Here is an 18,451-nt window from a genome sequence, read left to right as displayed (position 1 = left end):
ATTCTGGGCAGCGAATGCTTGGCTTGCTAGCCTGTGTGTGACGATAAGGCCCAGCAGGGGTCCAAGTAAATACACCCACTGTGATCCAGACAGGAAATGGCACTTTAATGGTGGTCGCCAGGTGACAAGACAGCATGGGATTGGCTGGGGCCGGCTGAGAGACTGCCTTTCCCTGCCAGGCAGGGCTTGCTGTAACCTCTCCTTCCTAGTGCACACAAGCAGGCCAGGACCAGCAAGCTGGCCAGGCTGGAGGTCAGAGCTGCCTGGAGGCCCCACGATGCCAGCTGAGAACAGGGTCTTCGCTGTCCTGTATGTCATTTCCTTACTGGAAAGTCCTTGGGAGGCGGCTGGGCTCAGCCTGAGCTCAGGGCTCTAGGTGAGGTGGGAACAGGAAGATGGGCACTTCCAGGTGGAACGGGCTTTGTCAAGGCAGGAGCCAAGTGCCAGAGAAGCCACGGTCCCTGGCATGAAACAAGGCCCAGGGCAGGGCAGTACCTCTGTTCCTAGGGGATTCCTTTGTGGTCAGAGGCCTGACCTCCCAGCCCTATCCTTTCCCAGCCCCCGGAGAGCCTGTACTGTCCTCCATAGATGAATCTAACCCCATATATTACAATAAACTGCATCTGCCTCTCCCCACCCCCGTCCCACCCCCAAACAGCCCTCATTTCCCCATTCTCTTGTGGCAGTGCCACGTCTTGTCCGTAGCCAGCTGTCCTAGTACTGGCTTGGGGCTGGGGGCTGCAGAGGGTGGGGGCGCCGCTACTCCAGGTAGATGTCTTCTGTAGGACAGGTGTACTCCACAAACTGCTTGTAGAACTGGTGAAATGCACGCCTGGAAAATGGGGGACAGCTGGGGTGACCAGGGCCTCAACCCAGGTTCTCCCAAAGGCACTTTAGAACTCCAGGGCAGCATAGCTCTGTGCTCTGGGCAGTCATCTCCCAGAGAGGAACAGGCAGCTAACTAACAAGGAAGTGCCCCAGACCCTGGGCTTCTCAGGACCTCCCAGCCTCTTCCAGGACAGGGTGACAATGGCACTGCACAGGAGAAAATGCCAGGGCTGTGACAGGGCACATTACCTGGGCAGACCCTTACACACACACACACACACACACACACACACACACACACACACACACACACACACACAGAGTCTGCCAGGGCTGTGACAGGGCACATTACCTGGGCAGACCCTTACACACACACACACACACACACTTACCCACAGGCTCTGCCAGGGCTGAGACAGGGCATATTACCTGGGCAGACCCTTACCAACACACACACTTACCCCACAGACTCTGCCAGGGCTTTGGTGGAGTCTTCGGACACAAAGACATGGCAGGCAAACCGGTGATCAGCAGGGTGCTTGGTGATGAACCCAAAGTACCTGTGGGAAGGCAGGCATGTGTGAGACAGAATTCTTACTTACCCTTACCTCTGATGGCCCAAGCCTAGCAGTGGGGCTCTTCTGTCTGCCTCTCCCACTTACTTGTTGTTCTTTGGATGGTATCCACAGAAAGAGATGTTTTTTAGCTGGAAAAAGTGGCTACATTTATTTCCCTACAGGAGGGATGAGAGAAACAAGACCGTCAGCTTGCAGGGGAAGTAGGCAGGAGGGGCAAATAGGGAAAAGGTGGGCACACGGGGAGGGAGAAGCATGTGGGACAAAGGGCTGGCTGGGGCTTGAAGGAAGTCACCTTGGCCTCCTGAGCATCATCGGCTTTGACACCTATCTTGACACCCCTGACACTGATCTCAAGGACACAGCTGGAGGGTGGGTTAAAGTGCACGGTGAGCCGGCGGGTGGTGGCAATCTGCATGAGGGACCGAAACACAGGGAAGCTCTGAGTTTCTCTCTGGATCCCTCACATCACAGGTCCACCTCCAGACCCCTGTCCTTTTCCCCAGCAGAGGGGGCTGGCTGAGGATCGGCGTCCCCAGGAGTCAGATTTGGGTACCTTTTGCATAGCGGCACAGAGGACATCATTGCCCTTGTGATAAGGAACCTGGACGGAGCCCAGGAACTTCACCCGGAACTGGTCAGTCCAGTCGCTGTTTTTGGCAAGGGCTGGAAAGCAACCATACAATAAGAGAACCTCAGCATGGGGCTCAGAGCCAAGCCAAGAAGGGAGAGTGCAGCCTGTGGGGCAGTGGGGGTGCTACTTGGCAGAACTGAAATGACCTCTGCTCGCCTCCCTGATTAGCTGAGACCTGGGGGGCGTGTTCACTAGCAGCCAAGTTTGCTGGGGAGATGCAGGGGTGGGTGGGACCAAACTGGAGGGAAGTACTACCTGCCATGTGCTCGGGCTCCTTGGTGACTTCAATGGCATAGTAGGCAGGAAACACACCTCGGGCTCCTGTGCGCATGTTATAGGCCTCGTACCAATAGTCTTCTGCCTGCAGCTCCACCAGCAGAGGGTCATCCACTTCTAGCTCAAGTTCGTCTTCATGTCGAGGAACAAACCTGTCCCCAAGGACATGTGGTACTGATCATCAGGGTTCTTTAGCCAGACCCAGTCTGGGACCCTGAGCAGTTGACATTTGCAAAATGCCCATGTGCCTGTCACAATGCGGCCCCTCCAGGGACACATGGCACTCAGATAGGCATCAGCTACCCAGGACTTCAGAGGCCAGGGAGGAAGGCAAGATGGGGCACAGGTTCTATGCAGGGCAGGCAGCTCTGGCCCCTAACCAGGTTCAGCGCACAGATCCAGCTTCCTCATAACACCTCATCATTTTGTCTCTAAGCTGAGTTCCTACAAGGGGATACTGTTCCCCAGCAGCTGAGGGGATGCCAATGATGGGCTGGCATGGAAGGGGGCAGCCCTCACCTGAATATGGCCCGATGGGATTGCTCATGCTCCTCCCCGTTGATGACACAGGAGAACAGCCCGAAGGACTCGGCACCTGTAGAAAGTCATAGGCTGGAGGAGGTGGCCTCGGCTTAGGGCAAGTAGAAAGCTCTGGCCTGCTCTCAGACAGACTATGTGCCATCTCAGCCTTCCCTGGCCAAAGCCCCCACCATACCCTGCTCACTGACTCACTGGAGGAGCGAGAGCGACCACTCATGAAGACGTTCAGAAACTTCTTCGAGAAGTGCACATCAGGCTCATCAGGCGTAGAGTCCTCTGAGAGGCAGGCGGGCGGCCGGGGCTGAGGAGCCTCCTCATACTCCTCCCCAATGGCTGACTCGTAGGGCGAGGACGCAGAGGCACAGTTATCATACACGGTGGCGGAGTCGCTCTCATCGCTGTAGTCTCCGAAGCATGGCCGCAGGCTTACCAGCTCAAGCTGCGCATGCTCATCCACTACCAGCGTGTACTTGACCGAGTCGTAGGACAGGGCGCTGGTGTCTGAGCTCAGTGAGGCCCGTGGAGGCGGGGGTGGCTCCCGAAGGCTTTCCCGCCACCCTCCTTGTGGCTCGGCTCGCTCTGGGGATGACAGGCAGTCGAAGCCCTCATCCTCTTCACTGATGGAGGGGTGTGGCCGTCCTGCAGTTGCCGAATAAACTGCTGGGTCTGGATCCGAGCTAACTGACATCCGGCTCTCCGTGGGTGGCAGGAAGGAGGAGGTGGGCTCTGCAGGGTCTGGGGGCCTCTGCACTGGGGTCAGGTAGATCTCCTCAGTTGCCTCTAGCCGCACATCTGCCTGATAGTGGATTCGGTCTCGATGGGAGTGGCCCCGGCCACTGGGTGCAGTGGCAGGGGGACCACTCGGAGGTGCCATCTGAGTTGCGGTGCTGCGGCGGCAAGGGCTGTCAGTGGAGGTGCCTCGATCCTTGGTGGGAAGAGGACTGCTCTGGGGTGGCAGTTCATCACTCAGGCAGATGTGTTCATGTGGCGGTGTCTGCTCCCCTAGAAGACAGACAAGTTGGTACTGAGAGCCGGACCCACTCCAGACACCTGTCCCTCCTCCTCCCTCTGCAGCCAGTCTCTGGCTCCTGGGTGACCTCAGCCCAGGTGGGCCAGGTGAGGACCGCTGGGTCTCTAGCTCAGGGAGAAGCCTCACTTACCTGTCTTGAGAGGGGAGGATGATCGAGACACGCGGTCCTGCCAACTGTGCTTTTTGCCTAAAGAATTATTGTTCAGCGTGTCCTGTGCAGAGGACAAAGGGTTCTTATGAAGAGGCAGCCAGCAGTGCCCGGCACTGGGAGGTCCTGGGCCTGCCCCCATCGGCCACCCCATCTGGCCTTGCCCTAGGCCTCTCTGCTAATCTTCCCCTATAGCAGGCAGGGGTGGGAAATTACCGCCCTCTCCCAGGCCTGCTGGCTTGGAGACACCCTCAAGAGATGCAGTAGTGGTGCTGGCCAGTGTGGGTGCTGAGGGGAGGATGCAGTGGGGGGGGGGTGTGAGCAGCACAGCTCCCACAGGAGAGTCAGACAGCAGCCCCAGACACTGAGGGAAGCCATGTTCTGACGCTCAAACCCAGCCTGGTGAAGGACAGGGTGACGGACTCAGAAACCTGGGGTCCAGCAAAGTGGTGGGTGCAGTCTGGCACAAGGAAGGGTCTCCCCAGAAGCTGTCCTGTGGGCCTGGATGAATCACTCGAACCATGACTCCATAACACTCACCCCCACTTCACCCCACGTGACTAAGGAATGGCAGTCCTACTTCCTGGATCTCCCAGAATGCTCACACATCCCACATCCTTAGCCTCCTGGGACCCCTGAGCAGGGCTCTCCACACACAACTTGGGCTCCCTCTCCAGGGAACACCATAAGCAACACACACATTCATGAGTTGAGCGGCCAGAGTCCATGCCAGAGGATTCTGGGAAAGGGAGCAAGCTCTTCCATGAAGCCCCTGAACTATCCACCGGTAGCTCCACCTCCCCAGCTCCTTCCCTCCCAGCACCTCTCCTGCCTAGGCAAACAAGACAATGGGTCAAGGCAGCCCTCTTTGGCATCCAGCCACCTGCCAGGGGCCCTAGGCCCCCAACTCAGTCAAACAACTCCAACCCCCGTCTCTAGTGTTGCTTTTTGGAATGCCCAGCTGCTGAGATGTCCAACTGGCTGCAGACCCTGAATTCCCACTCCGGCTTCATTCCATTTCAGATGCTCTTTTCTCTAGGCGCTGTTGCTGCCTCAACCTTCACAGAAGCCCCCAACCCAAAGATGACCTTGTCACAGCCGGGGGAACCCAGCTCCTTTGTTAGGTCCCTGTAAATCTCCCCACTGGAATCCCTGGCAACACCTTCAACCCTTTCCAGGCTCTACACCCAGCCAATCGGACCGACTTCTCAGGACTTTCCTGCCCCTTGTCAAGTCCTTCCTCTGGCCCTCCTGCAGAAAACCTATCCTTCCCCAGGCACCGTGACAGGGTCCTCGACCCCACCACCAGCAGAACCCACCCACGCCCCTCCATCTTCCCTGTCCATCCCGGGCGCCGCCCCCTCAGCTCTGCCCCGCCGAGATGTGCCTCACCTGAGACCGCGGCACCTGCGGGAAGAGGTTGAGGGTGGTGGGCCGCTTGGGCCGGTAGGTGTCCCCGCTGCCGGTGCCCGGGCCCTGGCCGTGGCTGCGAGGCGCCGGCTCCTGGCCGGACTCGGCTTTGGGAGGCCCCACTCCAGGCCGTTGGGCGGCGAGCTCGTCGTCGTCCTCCTCGTCGTCCTCGGCTCCGGGAGTGTCGCCTGCTGCGTCGATCAGGTCCATCTGCAGCATCTCCGCCTGCAGCCGGCTCCCCGCGTTGCCGCTGCCACCCGCAGACAGCAGCCCGGCGCGCGGGGGCTGCGCGGCGCGGACGAAGGGGAGTCAGGGGCGGGGCCTTGGGAGCGGGGGAGGGGTCTCTCGGGAAGGGCGGGTCTGATGCCGCTGTGCCCCGCCTCCCCACCGGACGAGTCCATTTCGCGGCCGCGAGGGGAGGAAGACAGGGAGCCGAGCAGAGACCCGAGCACTAGACCGCTCCCCCTCGCCCCTCAGCGAGGCCGTATCCCCAGGCCAGAAGTTCGCCTACGCCTCTCCGCTCCCACGGTCCCCCCTCCCGACTCCTTGCACCCTCCCGTTTCCTTGGCAACGGCCAGTGACCTCACCCGGGTGGTAAGCCGAGCCCAGAGTGAAATCACCACTGTTGCCATGGAGACCTAGGGGTCGCCCAGGAATTCCGGCCCCAATAGGGATGGGTGAGATAAACGGGCGTTTGAAGGGGCCATTGAACCAAATTGGGAAGAGTGCTCGTTAGCCAGGTGAGGAAGATTGCAGTGGGGACTGGAGGTCCTGACTGGACCCGAAGATGGACTCTGAGGGGGAGCTTTCCCAGTCAGGTCAAACCTGCACACTTCCTCATCCAACCGTGCCTTTAGAGCCCCAAACTATTTGCTACTAACTCCTGGCACCTTGGACAGATCCCCTGACTCTCAGTCCCTCAAGAGCTGGCTGGGCCGATGCTCCAGGTTACCAGAGAAGACACTGTAAAGTGTGTGTGTGGGGGGGAGTCGCTGAGGCGTTGACTAGGCTCCCACCGGGGGGTCTCCCTAGTTAGTCTAGCACTACTAGGGTAGGGTGGAGGTGCCTCTGGCTAATTGCAGAAGACCCTCTTGAAAGCCCTGCATGTGGGAGACAGTTTCAAACTCCAGAACAGGTATGGGGCCTTAGAGGAGTTGTGACCCAGCTCTGGGACCACTCCCCAAGCCCAGAAAAAAATGGCTTCTGCCTTCATCCTTTCTGGCCTAGCCGGAAGGTACAGGATTGGGTATGGGGACGGAAAATGGCTTGCTTTCCTTTGCCTTGAAGGTTTTTTGTTTGTTTGCTGAGACAGGGTTTCTCTGTGTAACATTCCTGGCTGTCCTGGAACTCACTTTGTAGACCAGGCTGACCTCGAACTCACTGAGATCTGCCTGCCTCTGCCTCCTGAGTTCTGGGATTAAAGGCGTGCGTCACTGCTGTCCGGCTTTGCCTGGAAGTTTCTAAAAGTGCTAGGGCAGCAGGAGGTCAACACTAAGACAGATGCCCTTCCCTAGCCACACCACGGCTATCTAAATGGTACCTCTAGCTACTGACTCCCTGGTTAGATCAAGTGATGGGCTCCGACACCTGACCCAGTGCACCTGCCTTCCATATCCTGCAAGCAAGCCCTTGGTTTGTGTTCTGACAATGGAATGGGGATTCCCATCTATCATGGGTGCCCTGGCACTCAGAAGGGCAGGAGGCAGCATATCACTATGGTAAAGGCAAGACACGCAGAGCAATACCAGTACTGGAACAAGCCCTTGGCAGGCGCCACTGAAAGCCCAAAATGTTGGTAGTGTGGCCAGGGTGGTGCAGTGGCGGCCGTGGCCTCAGGGGCTAATCCAGCAGCACCCTGGCTCCCTTCCCTGCTCCAAAGAACTGCAGATTTCTACCAGACTCCACCCTGTACTGTTGCAGGCCTCTGCCAAGAAGCTCCCGAAAGGCCCCTCCCTTCACTCTGGCCCCCACTGCCTCTGTCCTGCATCTCAAGCCCTCCTGCTCGCTCTCTCTCTCTCTCTCTCTCTCTCTCTCTCTGAACAAATGAAGAAGCAGCTCCCTGCTATAGCACTGAGAAAACAATACAAAACAGTAGGATTTTGGATTGAGCACCCAAGATGTACCAAACATTATACTAGATGCTTCCGGCATTGTTAATTCTCTTTTAGGGGTGCCACACATACTCGGAAGCTCCTTTGTAACTATAGGGGTACTTTTGTCCCCAGTCCCCAGCCCACTCAGACTCTCCAGACCTAGCCTTACCCTGAGGGACAATGTGTCTTTGCACTGCAGGCTGATCCCACACTCATCAGTGATCTCTGAAAGGTCTTCATCCTCAAACTCCTCCAGACTGATGTCGTGGGTGAGCCTGTTGGGGATAGAAACCAAAGTTACAACCCAGGGGGTCTAAGCCTCAGCTAAGCCTGCTGCTATCTTCCTCTTCCCAGGGGAAGCCTCTGGAAGGCAGGTGACAGCTTCCAGATGGAGGATTCAGTCTGTCTACAGCAGTGGCAGAGGAAGAAGGATCTGGGTTGGAGCCAAAAGGCATTCCACCTAAGGTGGCAGAGGAGGCAGCTCTAGGTTCCTCCAGCATCACCGGATGGGAGTTCTCCATCCGGCTGCCAACCAGAAGGTAGTCCTAGAAGACCCGACTATCCAGAGCTGGGGCTCTGCTGGAGAAATGTCTCCATGGCCGAAGCAAGTGCCAAGGCTAGTTCAACCCCAAGAAGTACCCAGAGCAGAGAAACCTTTGCACTCTACAGTAACAAGAACCAAAGGGCAACCAGAAGGCACAACCGGTACCCCTTTCTCTCACCCATAAAAATACACACCATTGAGCCAGGGTAATAGTGAGGGGAACCTGGGATCGGCCTGTTATAAGAAAAACTGAAGCTTCCTGTTATGTTCTCGGTCTCCAACCATACAATCTCATCTAGTGCAAGGACCCTGACTAAGTGGGGTCAGGGGAGGCCTGGGCCTGGGCTTGTGTTAGCCCACAAAGAGTGGTACCAGAACACGGGCACCAGCACACTCACAGGCTTCCGGCAGCCCAGCCAGTCTGTGTGCCCACTGTGGGGACTGCCTGTCCCCTGTAACCCGCTCACCCTAACCCTGGCACTCTGTCTGGCTTAGTGTAAGTGGGACATCTGGGGAGTTGGAAAGAATGTCTGGGCCTTTTCCCAGAGACCAGGAGATTAGGCACAGAGCAGAGGTACACACAGCTCAGCCAAGGTCACCCAGGAGAGGAAGGGCGGGAGCAGCTCCCAGAAACCTAGAAGACTCACACCTTTGCCATCTACCTCATTCAGTCTGAACAGGGGCCCTGAGCTCAATGGAGCACCTCCGGACTGACTCACCCCTCCCCCACCCTGAGGTCAGCCCCCAGGACCCTACCAGCGCTCCCACTGATCCTCCAACCAGCTGTCATTGTCTGGGCTTGAATCCATCTTCAGCACCAGCTGCATGGAGAGCCCTGCCCGGCCAGGGGGCTGCGGGGCTCCAGGACTGCCCTCTCATGCCCAGAAGGATGGGGGGGTCAGAGCTCAAGGCAGGGCTGGGGCTCCTGGCCTCCACCAACTGGGCCTGCCTTTCTGCATCCGGCCGGCTGCAGAAGCCTGGGGAGCTCATTAAAAATAGATGGGCCGGAGAGGAGGCCGCAGCTGCCGACCCGGGCCCCAGCCCCAACTCTTCCTGGCCCAACCCTCAGATGCGGGTAGCTTCCTCCCTCGGTGGCCCGACGCGCTGCGATGTCGCCGCCTCCCCCGCGGGATCGGGTTACTGCAATCAATGCTACTGGCTCCACCTGCCCTTCCCATGCCCCTGTCGGGGGCTGGAGTGACCCTCCTCCCAAGGCCAGGCTTGTAAGCAGACAGCAGAAATCTGTTTTTTTTCCCCCTCAAAGCCAGACACTGATCGGCTTTAAAGGGCCAGCGCCACACTCAGGCTGCCAAATGGGAAGATGGAGGGGCTTCCAGAGTGCCCCAAGAATGGACACCCGAATCTCCACAGTCACAGGCTCCGCCTCCACACAGTGTCTGCCAGGCTTCTGCAAGCCCGCCCACGGCCAGGGAGGTTGGGTCGAGGGACGGGCGCAGGCGCGGGGAGACAGTGATGACCCCTTTGGAGGTCCCTAGTAGCAACTGCCCTGGAAGATTCTGACCCCAAGGGTAACAGGTTTCCAGGCATGGGGGTGTGGCCGCCAGCTGGTATGGAAGTAGTGTGTGTGTGTGTGTGTGTGGGGGGGGGGGGGGGTTGGTGCAAGCCCAGAGCTTCCTCCTCAGTCCGCCTCTTGGATCTGTGGCTAACCTTAGGTGCAGCCTGCCAGCGAGGTGTGGGACTCAGGCAGCATAGCCATTCTTGGGTCCCACTGGGCATCTTCTCTGAAAGTGTCCTCAGATTCCCCAGCTCTGCTGGTGTCCTCAGCACACACCTGTCTCCCTATTACCAAGCCCTGGTCCAGTTCCTGCATCCACCAGGCAAAGAGGTGCCCTTGCCTGCTGGCCTCAGATTCGCTACACCTGTATTGCCCTTCTTGTGTCCATGAGGCAAAATCTCAAGGGACACCACCATCGCTTCCCTCCTCATTCAAAGCCCTCCCAGGCTCTCAGCAAGGGGGAGACTGCAGCCTTGTGAGTAATTACCTATTTACTGAGCCTTGCTCCTCAAGTATGGGTACTAGGCCCCAACAGCGCCCAACCTTGGACTTGCATGGTACACGTGACAGGCCCTCAAACTGGGCATGCCACAGGAATGCTCAGGAAAACCTTCCTCTAGGACGTCTTCCTAGCTCTCTCACAGGGCAGGTGTTAAACTCTGGTTGGTTGCAACAGAGATGCCCTACCCATCCTAGAGAGTTGGATGGAGTGCACCTCCCTTGGCCCCCATCTGGACTGGGTGCTCCTGGAGGGCAGAGCTGGTGGGGGTGTCATGTACACACTATACATGCCAGGTGTCGGCCGCAGGACAGCCTCCGTCTCTGTCCTTCTCAAGCTGAAGGGTTTGGAGTGCAGCTGCAGGATTCTATATGGCCAGAGATGTGTCTCTGTGTATCCATGGCCCCTCATCATGGCCTGAAGAGTCACTTCCTTGAACAGCAGGTCTGAGTGAGGCCAGGCCAGGTGAGGGCACTGAGTTAACTGGACAAAGATAAGAAGAGCCTGGGCTAGGGTCAGGAGCCTTCCATTAATCCTTAGTTGCCGTGAGAGCGGGGGTGGGGTTGCCTTTTCTCTTTCCTGAATTCACACAGATAAGAAGTCCTAGGGCATGACATATTTCATCCATTTAAAAACCTTGCTATCATTACCCTTGTCTTCCTTTGGGGTGATTCTTCTAAGCAGGGTGGGATAGCAGAATGACCCTATGTCAGGCCTGGTATTGAGAGCAAATCCCCCCTCATCTTCAAAGATGCCACCAATGGAGCCACCAACCTTGCTACATGTCTTTACCACCTTGGGATAGGGTTCTGGACCATCCCACAGAGGAGGCCCCCTAAGGCACATGTGTAAGCTTCGGTTTCCTTTCTGCCTGCCACCTCAGGATGAGAGGGTGTGCCCGAGTTACAGAGTGCAGGGAGGAGGCCGCTGCCAAAGGAGGAGAGGCAGGGCTGGCCAAGGGCTGCCCTCTGTTGGCACCAAAGGTCTCAGTCTCCCAGGCAGAGCCAGGAGACACAGAACAGAAGGGGCCTGGCAGCTCTGTGTTCAGGGGCACCAACAGTGAGACAGAGAGGGCTGGAAGGCAGGAGGTCCCTCCTGACCGTGCCTAAGGCATTTTCTTGGGACTCGGAGCCCTGGCCTGGGCAGTAGCACAGGAGTATAACAGTCACGCAGCCCTGAGGGGTTCTCAGCTGCTTAGACACACAGCACAGCCATGTTTGGTGGTCCTACGTCTGGGTTTGGTCACTAGATGCTGCACTGACCTTGGCATCTGTCTTCCCACAGTTCAGACCCTCTTGCGAGGTGGCTCCCAGCAACACCTTGTACAGGTTCTGGCCATGACCACACCCCACACTCCCCACGCTGTCCTGGACTAGGCTGAGTTCTGCAATCCTGCTCGGGATTCTCGTGTGGCTTCCCGCTGTCCTGCCGCCTTGCTTCTCTTGTCCTAGTGCCGCAGGTCCAGCTGGTCCTCACTTCCTCATTTCTGCAACCCAGGAACAGGCTGAGGCGCTGTACCCAGGAAGGGAGAGCTAAGAACAGCACTGAACGTTCATTGACTAAGGCCAGGTGCGGGCTTTCAGAAGCCACACTTGAGCTGTGGTCTTCCAGCTTCCTATCTACGTAGAAGAGACTAGTCATGGCGCCCCCCCGCGGGCTTCTTGTGATAGAGTCCACCGGATATCCAGGGGTCCGGCCTGTTCTGGCAGCCATAAATCTTACAGAGCTGGCTCTCAAGAGGTCCTGAGGGAACCCCACTGTCTAGCCTCCTGTCCTACCTCCACAGGGCACTCAGCCTTCATGGTGGCTCTTAGCCCCGCCCAGTGGTAGCTGTGGAATGACTGAAGCTTTCCCTTTGGGTTGTAGGACCCACGCAGGCCCCTTACTAGGTCAGGGTTCCGAATAAGCATTGAACAAACTACAGCAATCCTGGGCCTTTACATTTTTGCCTCGCAAATGTCTAGGCGAGTTCCCTTTAGGATCCAACTTCCTGTGTTCTCAACAGAGCGTCTAGGGCAGGCCATCTGGACCTCTGGGAACACAGCCCTGGCTGAATCTGGAAGGCAGGGCAAGCCAGGGTCTCAGGGTACCCTCATCCCCCAGCCAGTGGACCAGTAGTCTGGCTGCTTCTTGATCTAGAATTAATTCCCTTCCATGGTGGAGTCACTACCACCACCACCACCAGCAAAATCTCAACCAAAGAAATGAGTTCTTCCATGGGACAGCCCCCACTCAGGGTTAACCTGCTAAATTTGTCCAAAGTGTTCAGGGATATGTGGCAAGGATTCTGTGAATAGTGGGGTGACTCAGCTTGGACAAAACACCCCCAAACATACAATTCCACATGTGGAAATCCCTTACACACAAAAAGTATATGATGTTGTATGGGGTTGGTACTGCGGATCCAATTTGTAGAACCCTTTAGGCACCAAGCTAGAACTGGGTTGCTAGAGCCATGGAGGAGAGTCTAACCAAGAGTGAGGTCGGAAGAGCAGGGCAAGCATTCTAGTTTATGCATCTTCTGAAATGAACATTATAGAGTCTGTGTGGGAATGTGGAGAAGGACAACCAATAAAATAAGCAGAAGGGTAGGCTGAGCCCGGAGACAGCTCCACCCACAGAGCGCTTGCCTCACGTGCAATGGATCCCCAGCACATACCTGTAACCCCAGCATTGGGAAGGTGACAAGAAGAGGATCGGGAATTCAAGACAAGTTCCAGGCCAGTCTGGGTGACACGAGACACTGTCTTTTAAAAAGATGGGGGTTGGATGGGGGGAGGCAGGCTGGATGACCCATGGCTTCCCTGGGAAGACACAAGACCCACAGGGATGGGAGTTGTGGGGTAGGTGAAATGAGTTCGCCTTTGCCTTGCTGGGCAAACTTCTGGCTCTATCCCCCACATCCTAGCCCCAGACTCCTAGCCTCTCCACTGCCAGTTTCTTGAGGGGGAGGCCAGGAGCTAGCCTCAGGCTCCTGAACTCACCCCAGCCAATGTAAGCTATGCAGACACTAAATGAACACTCTTAGATGACGGAGGCCTTGGCTGGAGGCCTTGGCTGCCTGGTCGGGGACGTCCGAACACAGCCAGCACCCAGTGGAGGTTCCCAGAGTTGTACATGAATGTGAGCAGGGCCAGGGGACAAAGATGACATTCTAGAAGACCCCTGAGCAGGGGCCGGGTGGTAACACAATTTATAGGAGCGTTTAGTTCCTGAGGCAGAATTAGACTGACATTTTCCAGAGACGCAAACGAGGGCTCGGATGCCAGAAGTCTGGAGTAGAACTCCCTCCCTGGCTGTGTGGACTGTGTGAGGCTGGCCGTCTCCTCTGGTCTATACCACAGGTTCACCAGGAGCTAGGCCAGAAGCAGCAACTGCCATTCTGCCTCCTACCCTCGCCATACGTGGTCGGTGGTTCCCATCCTGGCTGCTGGGCCACCTTGTCCTCCACCATCTCCGGGTGACAGCCATCTTCTCGAACACTAGGACCATGGTTCTAGCCCAGTACCACCTGTCCTCCCCTAAGCGCCACACCCCAAGCCAACCACCCTCTTGACTCCACAAACTGGGGCACAGAGATCACCAGTCTGAAGTCTGGAAGATGCCAAGGGGACTGGACCACTGCCTGCCTAGCTCGCATCTCCCCAGGAGCCCTGGCACTGTGTCTCCTCCTCCCTTCCAGTAGGAGGATCTGGTCTGTCCCATCCTCTGTCCTGTCCCCAGGCCTTCTCACCTGCCTGCAGGAAGAGCAGGATGGCTGGTCTCCCGCCTACCCGTTCACCCTGTCCAGCAGCCAGAGTGAGCACAAAATATCCACCTAGGCCATCAGGGACCGCTTATGGCTGAAGAGTCCAGCATCCTAACACAGCCTCCAGCTTCCTGCACAACTTTGCTCTCCACACTGCCAAACAGGTGTCACTTGCATGCTGTCTTTCCCAGTGTACCTTCCTCCTCTGTGAGGATTGCTTGACCTTCTCCTGTGGGACCTGAACCTATAGACCACCACACTTGGCCTATCTGGGAAGACACTGTCTGTCTCTCCCTACATTGTTGCCTGCATGGGGATCAGACCCATGTCAGGACCTCCCATACTGCCCTCCTGGTGAGCCTGGCTCATGAAGGCCATGGGGATCAGACCCATGTCAGGACCTCCCATGCTGCCCTCCTGGTGAGCCTGGCCCACGAAGGCCGTGCATATAGCTCTGTACAGGGGTAATGAGCCCCTGTGCTGCTGCCGTGGGCGTTTCTCACGCCCAGGCAGTGCGGGAGGGTCAGTAGACACCATACAGGGACTCTGGGTCCTCCACTCCATCCCAACTGTCTCACCAACTTGCTGTGTGTTCTTGGGGAAGTCACTGGCCCATGTTTCTACATAAGAGATTCCCTGGACCGGTTTTCTTTTCTCATTTCATTTCCTTCCTCAGTGGCAGAGTTGTGCCTCCAGCAACACTCAGCCCTGCATCATACCACAGCCCTGACGAGTGGCTATGTGAGGTCTCCCTTCTCCACATGAATGCCCCTTTGTCCTGCGGGTCCTTCCACTTGGGAGGATTGTTCCGTTCCACCCTTTTATTCCACACGCCCAATGGATCCATTGTGTTATGCTCCAAATTCTCTCCCTAAAGTTTCCTTTATGAAGAACATGGACCAGTTAAAAATATCTTTTTGCTATGCTGTAAGTAACTCAGTAATTTATACACGTGCTAATCCAAACATAAGAAGCCAAATGGTGCCCAAACAGGTAAAGCAAAAAACAAAAAAAGTTCTCGCTCCACCCTGGATTCAGACAAACCACTAGGGACCAGATGGAAGATTTCTATAATCAGAAAAACCACCCGGAACATACTCATTTAAATTAGCTTCCAACAGGCACTCCCTCTTTCAAGTCCACACACGCTTACCCCTCCAGAGGTGCTCTCCAGGATCCCAGGGCTCTCTGGTTTGGTGACAGAGCTGAAATCAGACTCTCTGGGTTCACATCAGCTCCACTACCCTCTGCGCCTTGGTTTCCTCAGCTGAAGGCAGGGGTAATACTAGCCTGTCCACGTGGCTACAGGAAGACACTCTTGTACACAAAGTTCTTAGCATGCTGCTTCCCTTAGGTCAGTATTCACAGTGCTCTGCTCTCCGGGAGCAACGTGACCAGGACACCCAGCCTTAATAACACGCCAGAAAGGCTGGGGAGCACCTGCTCTGGGCAGGGTAGTGGGGACAGCCACATGTAGACACGCAGCACCTACACATTCCAGAAGCTCACAGTAGCAACATACACACACACACACACACGAGTTCTAGGACCATCCTGAGCAGAACCTAAAGAAGACATTTGGAAGAACAAAGACTCAAAGGACTTAAGGGCCCAGTCTTGGAGCACACAGCTAAAAAGAGCAGTTGAATTCAGAACCCTACCAAGAGTCACAAGACAGCATAACTGCTCAGGGTTGGATGGAGCTGGACCACTGGCTGCTTAGGTGGAACCAGAGAAAGGGCAATGGAGCTGTTGAAGTAGGCAGCAGGCTATGCAGGGCCCAAGCACTGCCCAGTATTCTTCCCACGAGCTTGCTGTGTCTCACAGGCAGGCCAGTGTTCTGGAGGGCCAGCTCACTCCTCCACCTTTTGGTACACTGTTGTCCTCACTCCCCATAGTCCAGATTTGGTCGCAGAGTCCCTTGTTGGCGTCCTCCTCCTCAGCTTCTCAGTTAGGCCTGTGTACTACAGAGTGGGGGTGTGAGCCTGTCCTAAGCCAGAGGTACAGCCTGTAGGGAGGGGGAACTGAGCAGGCTCAGACCTAGTCTCAGGGTCCAGTCCTGACCCAGTTTCACTTTTCTGTGGTCCCTACGCTAGCCCCTCTGCCCTCCTTGTATTCCAATGCCTCAGCGTGACAAAGAGCAGACCAAGGTCCATCCTCAGGGTGGTTGTGAAGGCCCAGTGGAGAAACACTTTGACAGAAACAAGCTGTGTAGGCCCCTGCCAGTGTGCACAGCTAATGTTGAACAGCGACTTCATATGCGCTATCTCCTGCAGGCCCCTGCCAGTGTGCACAGCTAATGTTGAACAGCGACTTCATATGCGCTATCTCCTGCAGGCCCCTGCCAGTGTGCACAGCTAATGTTGAACAGCGACTTCATATGCGCTATCTCCTGCAGGCCCCTGCCAGTGTGCACAGCTAACGTTGAACAGCGACTTCATATGTACTATCTATCATCTCCTTCCCAGGCTGGAATCAGTACTAATTTAGCCTACTCAACAGATGAGACCAAAGAAGAAAAAAGCATGCTTGGATCAGGCAGTGAGAAAACAGCAGAGCTAGGATTTGAACCCATGTCCCTCACAGTGAATTTTCTTGCCCTGCAAAGTTCTGACCTGCTTTGGAGAACAGAATTCTTAGCCGGGAGGCTGCAGCCCTCCAGCCTTCCTTCAGGTCTAGAACCTTCCTCCGGCCCCCTCCTTCTGGTTCTCTCATCTGGGCTCAGAGCCTTCTTGGAGGACTCGGGCTGATTACATGGTTTGAGATCCTAGGGAGGTTTCTGCCTACCTGAGGATCTGGGAGCCAGAGACCCCATCGCAGATGATGAGTTGGCGCCAGAGCCCAGCTGGGGCCTGGCTCGGGCAAGGGCCCCAGGAGAGAGAAAGGCGCCTGCTCCTGCCATGGGGAAACAATGAGATATTTCTCAGCTGCTTTCTCCTAGATTCTGGAGCTGTGACATGACACTCTTCTCTTCTTCCTCACTCCCTCTCCCTCTCCCTCTCCCCCTCCCCCCACCTCTCTTTTTCTCATTTCTCTGTCTCTGGCTTGCTTGTGTGTGTGTGTATGTGTGTGTGTGTAAGAGAAGCACATCATTGACCCAACACATTACGCCTATGTCTCTGAAATTTACCTGGTCTGATACCAGATTTGAGGGTGGATAGAACCTGATCAGGGTCCTCAGTATCTATCACAGTAGGGACCCCCAACGGTATCCTTGGATATTCACAGGCAGATTCCCCTCCCACAAGCAGTTCCACTGGTTGAGGCCGATCCTTCTGCCTATACAACTGACCAGGTGGGAGCTGCCCAAATTCAGAAGACCTTGCCCACAACAGCCTAGCAATCTGGCCAGGCAAGCTAGGGGAGGGGCTCACGACTCGTTCCTCAGAGCATCAAGGTTGCTACTTGAAAGAACTGGGGCCCATGGACCCCAACCCCTAGTCTGCTCCCACCTTGGGTAAACCTTGTGTAAAGTCTGGGCGGGTTGCTGCACCGGGAATTCCATTCAAACCCTAAACCCATTCTCGGCGCCAAGGTAGAGGGGAAAGGCGATCTCTCAGGTCTCTGCCCCAGATCCATCCGAGCATCCTGCCCCAGGACATAGAACGGTGAAGGAAGATGCGGGGGAGGGTAGATACGCGGTGGCCACAACCTGGACCAACCTGGGTTGTAGGGGTTGGTGGCTCAACCAGGAAGTGAAGTCGCCCTCCGGTCCCCCCCAGGGATTCCGAGGCTTCAGGCCAAACCGAAGGGCGGGGCGCCCGCTGCCGCTATCCTCACCTGAAATTGGGAGGCGACGCGATGTGCAATCCCAGGAATGGGGAGGCGGCTGGCGGGGACGCGGCGCCTCCGCCCAGGCCGCTCTCTCGCTCCGCCATTCCCGGGCGCAGCCCTGGCCATCCGGGCGGAGCGCGGCGCGGGAGGCAGCGGCGGCGGCGGCGGCGACGGAGGAGGAGGCGCGGCAAGGAGGCCGCCGCCGCCGCGGGGCTCGGACTTTGCTGGGGCGGGCGCGGCTCCGGACCGCGCGCCCCCGCGAGTGCGCCCCGTGCGCGCCCCCGGGCAGGCTGGGGTCTCATGGCCCCGCCCCCGCCCCGCCCCCGAGCTCTCCGAGGTGCTGACGCTGGGTCCACCCGGCCAACCGCAACATCCCACCGGACTCTACAGGCACACGCAAAGCTTTGCTTGCCAGAGAGCAGGACCTAGATCCAGGGCATTAGGTGGCTAATGGCAGGGTCTTGCTCCCCAAGTCCGTTTTTGGCCTCCTCAGCAATGAGAGTGGGAAGGAGGGTTTCGGATGATAAAGGAGAGAGGATAGTGGAATCCAAGAGTAGTCAGTCAGCTTTGTGGCCAGGTGGCCTAAGACCACAGTTTGGAAACAGACAGTGGGGACTTGCATTGGTGACCTCACAGCTCCAAGGCTTGTCTTTTCCATCTGTGAAATGGGGCATGATCCCTCCATGACTGCGGTGAGGAAGAAACAGAACAGAAATGCTTCTAGGACACTGGGATCTAGTCTCATCTCTCCCAGGATTCTCCCTAAAGGGGCACCTCTGTCAAGACCCCCTTGAGCCTCATCTACCCCCGATGACCTGAGCCCCGCGAAGTCTGTA

At 56.8% G+C, this 18,451-nt stretch overlaps 1 protein-coding gene across 2 annotated transcripts; it reads right to left on the bottom strand.

Moving 5' to 3' along the window:
- Positions 1–84: 84 nt before the first annotated feature.
- On the bottom strand, positions 85–17,862 carry Mapk8ip1 (mitogen-activated protein kinase 8 interacting protein 1). Of its 2 annotated transcripts, none has more exons than XM_057780881.1 (12): positions 17,622–17,862; positions 7,704–7,809; positions 5,424–5,726; positions 4,014–4,095; positions 3,046–3,855; positions 2,833–2,908; positions 2,293–2,465; positions 1,960–2,069; positions 1,699–1,815; positions 1,491–1,561; positions 1,290–1,388; positions 85–832 (listed from the first exon to the last, which is right to left on the bottom strand). In XM_057780881.1, the coding sequence occupies exons 1-12, from the start codon at positions 17,717–17,719 to the stop codon at positions 760–762; spliced, it is 2,118 nt and encodes a 705-aa protein (XP_057636864.1). In that variant the 5' UTR covers positions 17,720–17,862; the 3' UTR covers positions 85–759. The 2 variants fall into 2 exon arrangements, with proteins under 2 accessions (XP_057636864.1, XP_057636863.1); XM_057780880.1 differs by lacking the exon at positions 17,622–17,862 and adding an exon at positions 8,835–9,319.
- Positions 17,863–18,451: the final 589 nt, after the last annotated feature.

The sequence above is a fragment of the Chionomys nivalis genome, chromosome 9, assembly GCF_950005125.1.
Source record: "Chionomys nivalis chromosome 9, mChiNiv1.1, whole genome shotgun sequence".
NCBI lineage: Eukaryota > Metazoa > Chordata > Mammalia > Rodentia > Cricetidae > Chionomys > Chionomys nivalis.
Note: the sequence above shows the minus strand (reverse complement) of the source record. Positions and strands in the feature narration are given on the sequence as shown.

What these genes read in the sequence shown, in the direction of transcription:
- Mapk8ip1 (XM_057780881.1), bottom strand. Translation starts at nt 17,719, where the DNA reads ATGGCGGAGCGAGAGAGCGGCCTGGGCGGAGGCGCCGCGTCCCCGCCA. An exon ending in ATCCTCCCCTCTCAAGACAG is followed by an intron (nt 3,856 to 4,013) that starts GTAAGTGAGGCT and finishes TCTGTCTTCTAG; the next exon opens with GGGAGCAGACACCGCCACAT. An exon ending in GGAGCCCGAGCACATGGCAG is followed by an intron (nt 2,070 to 2,292) that starts GTAGTACTTCCC and finishes GTTGCTTTCCAG; the next exon opens with CCCTTGCCAAAAACAGCGAC.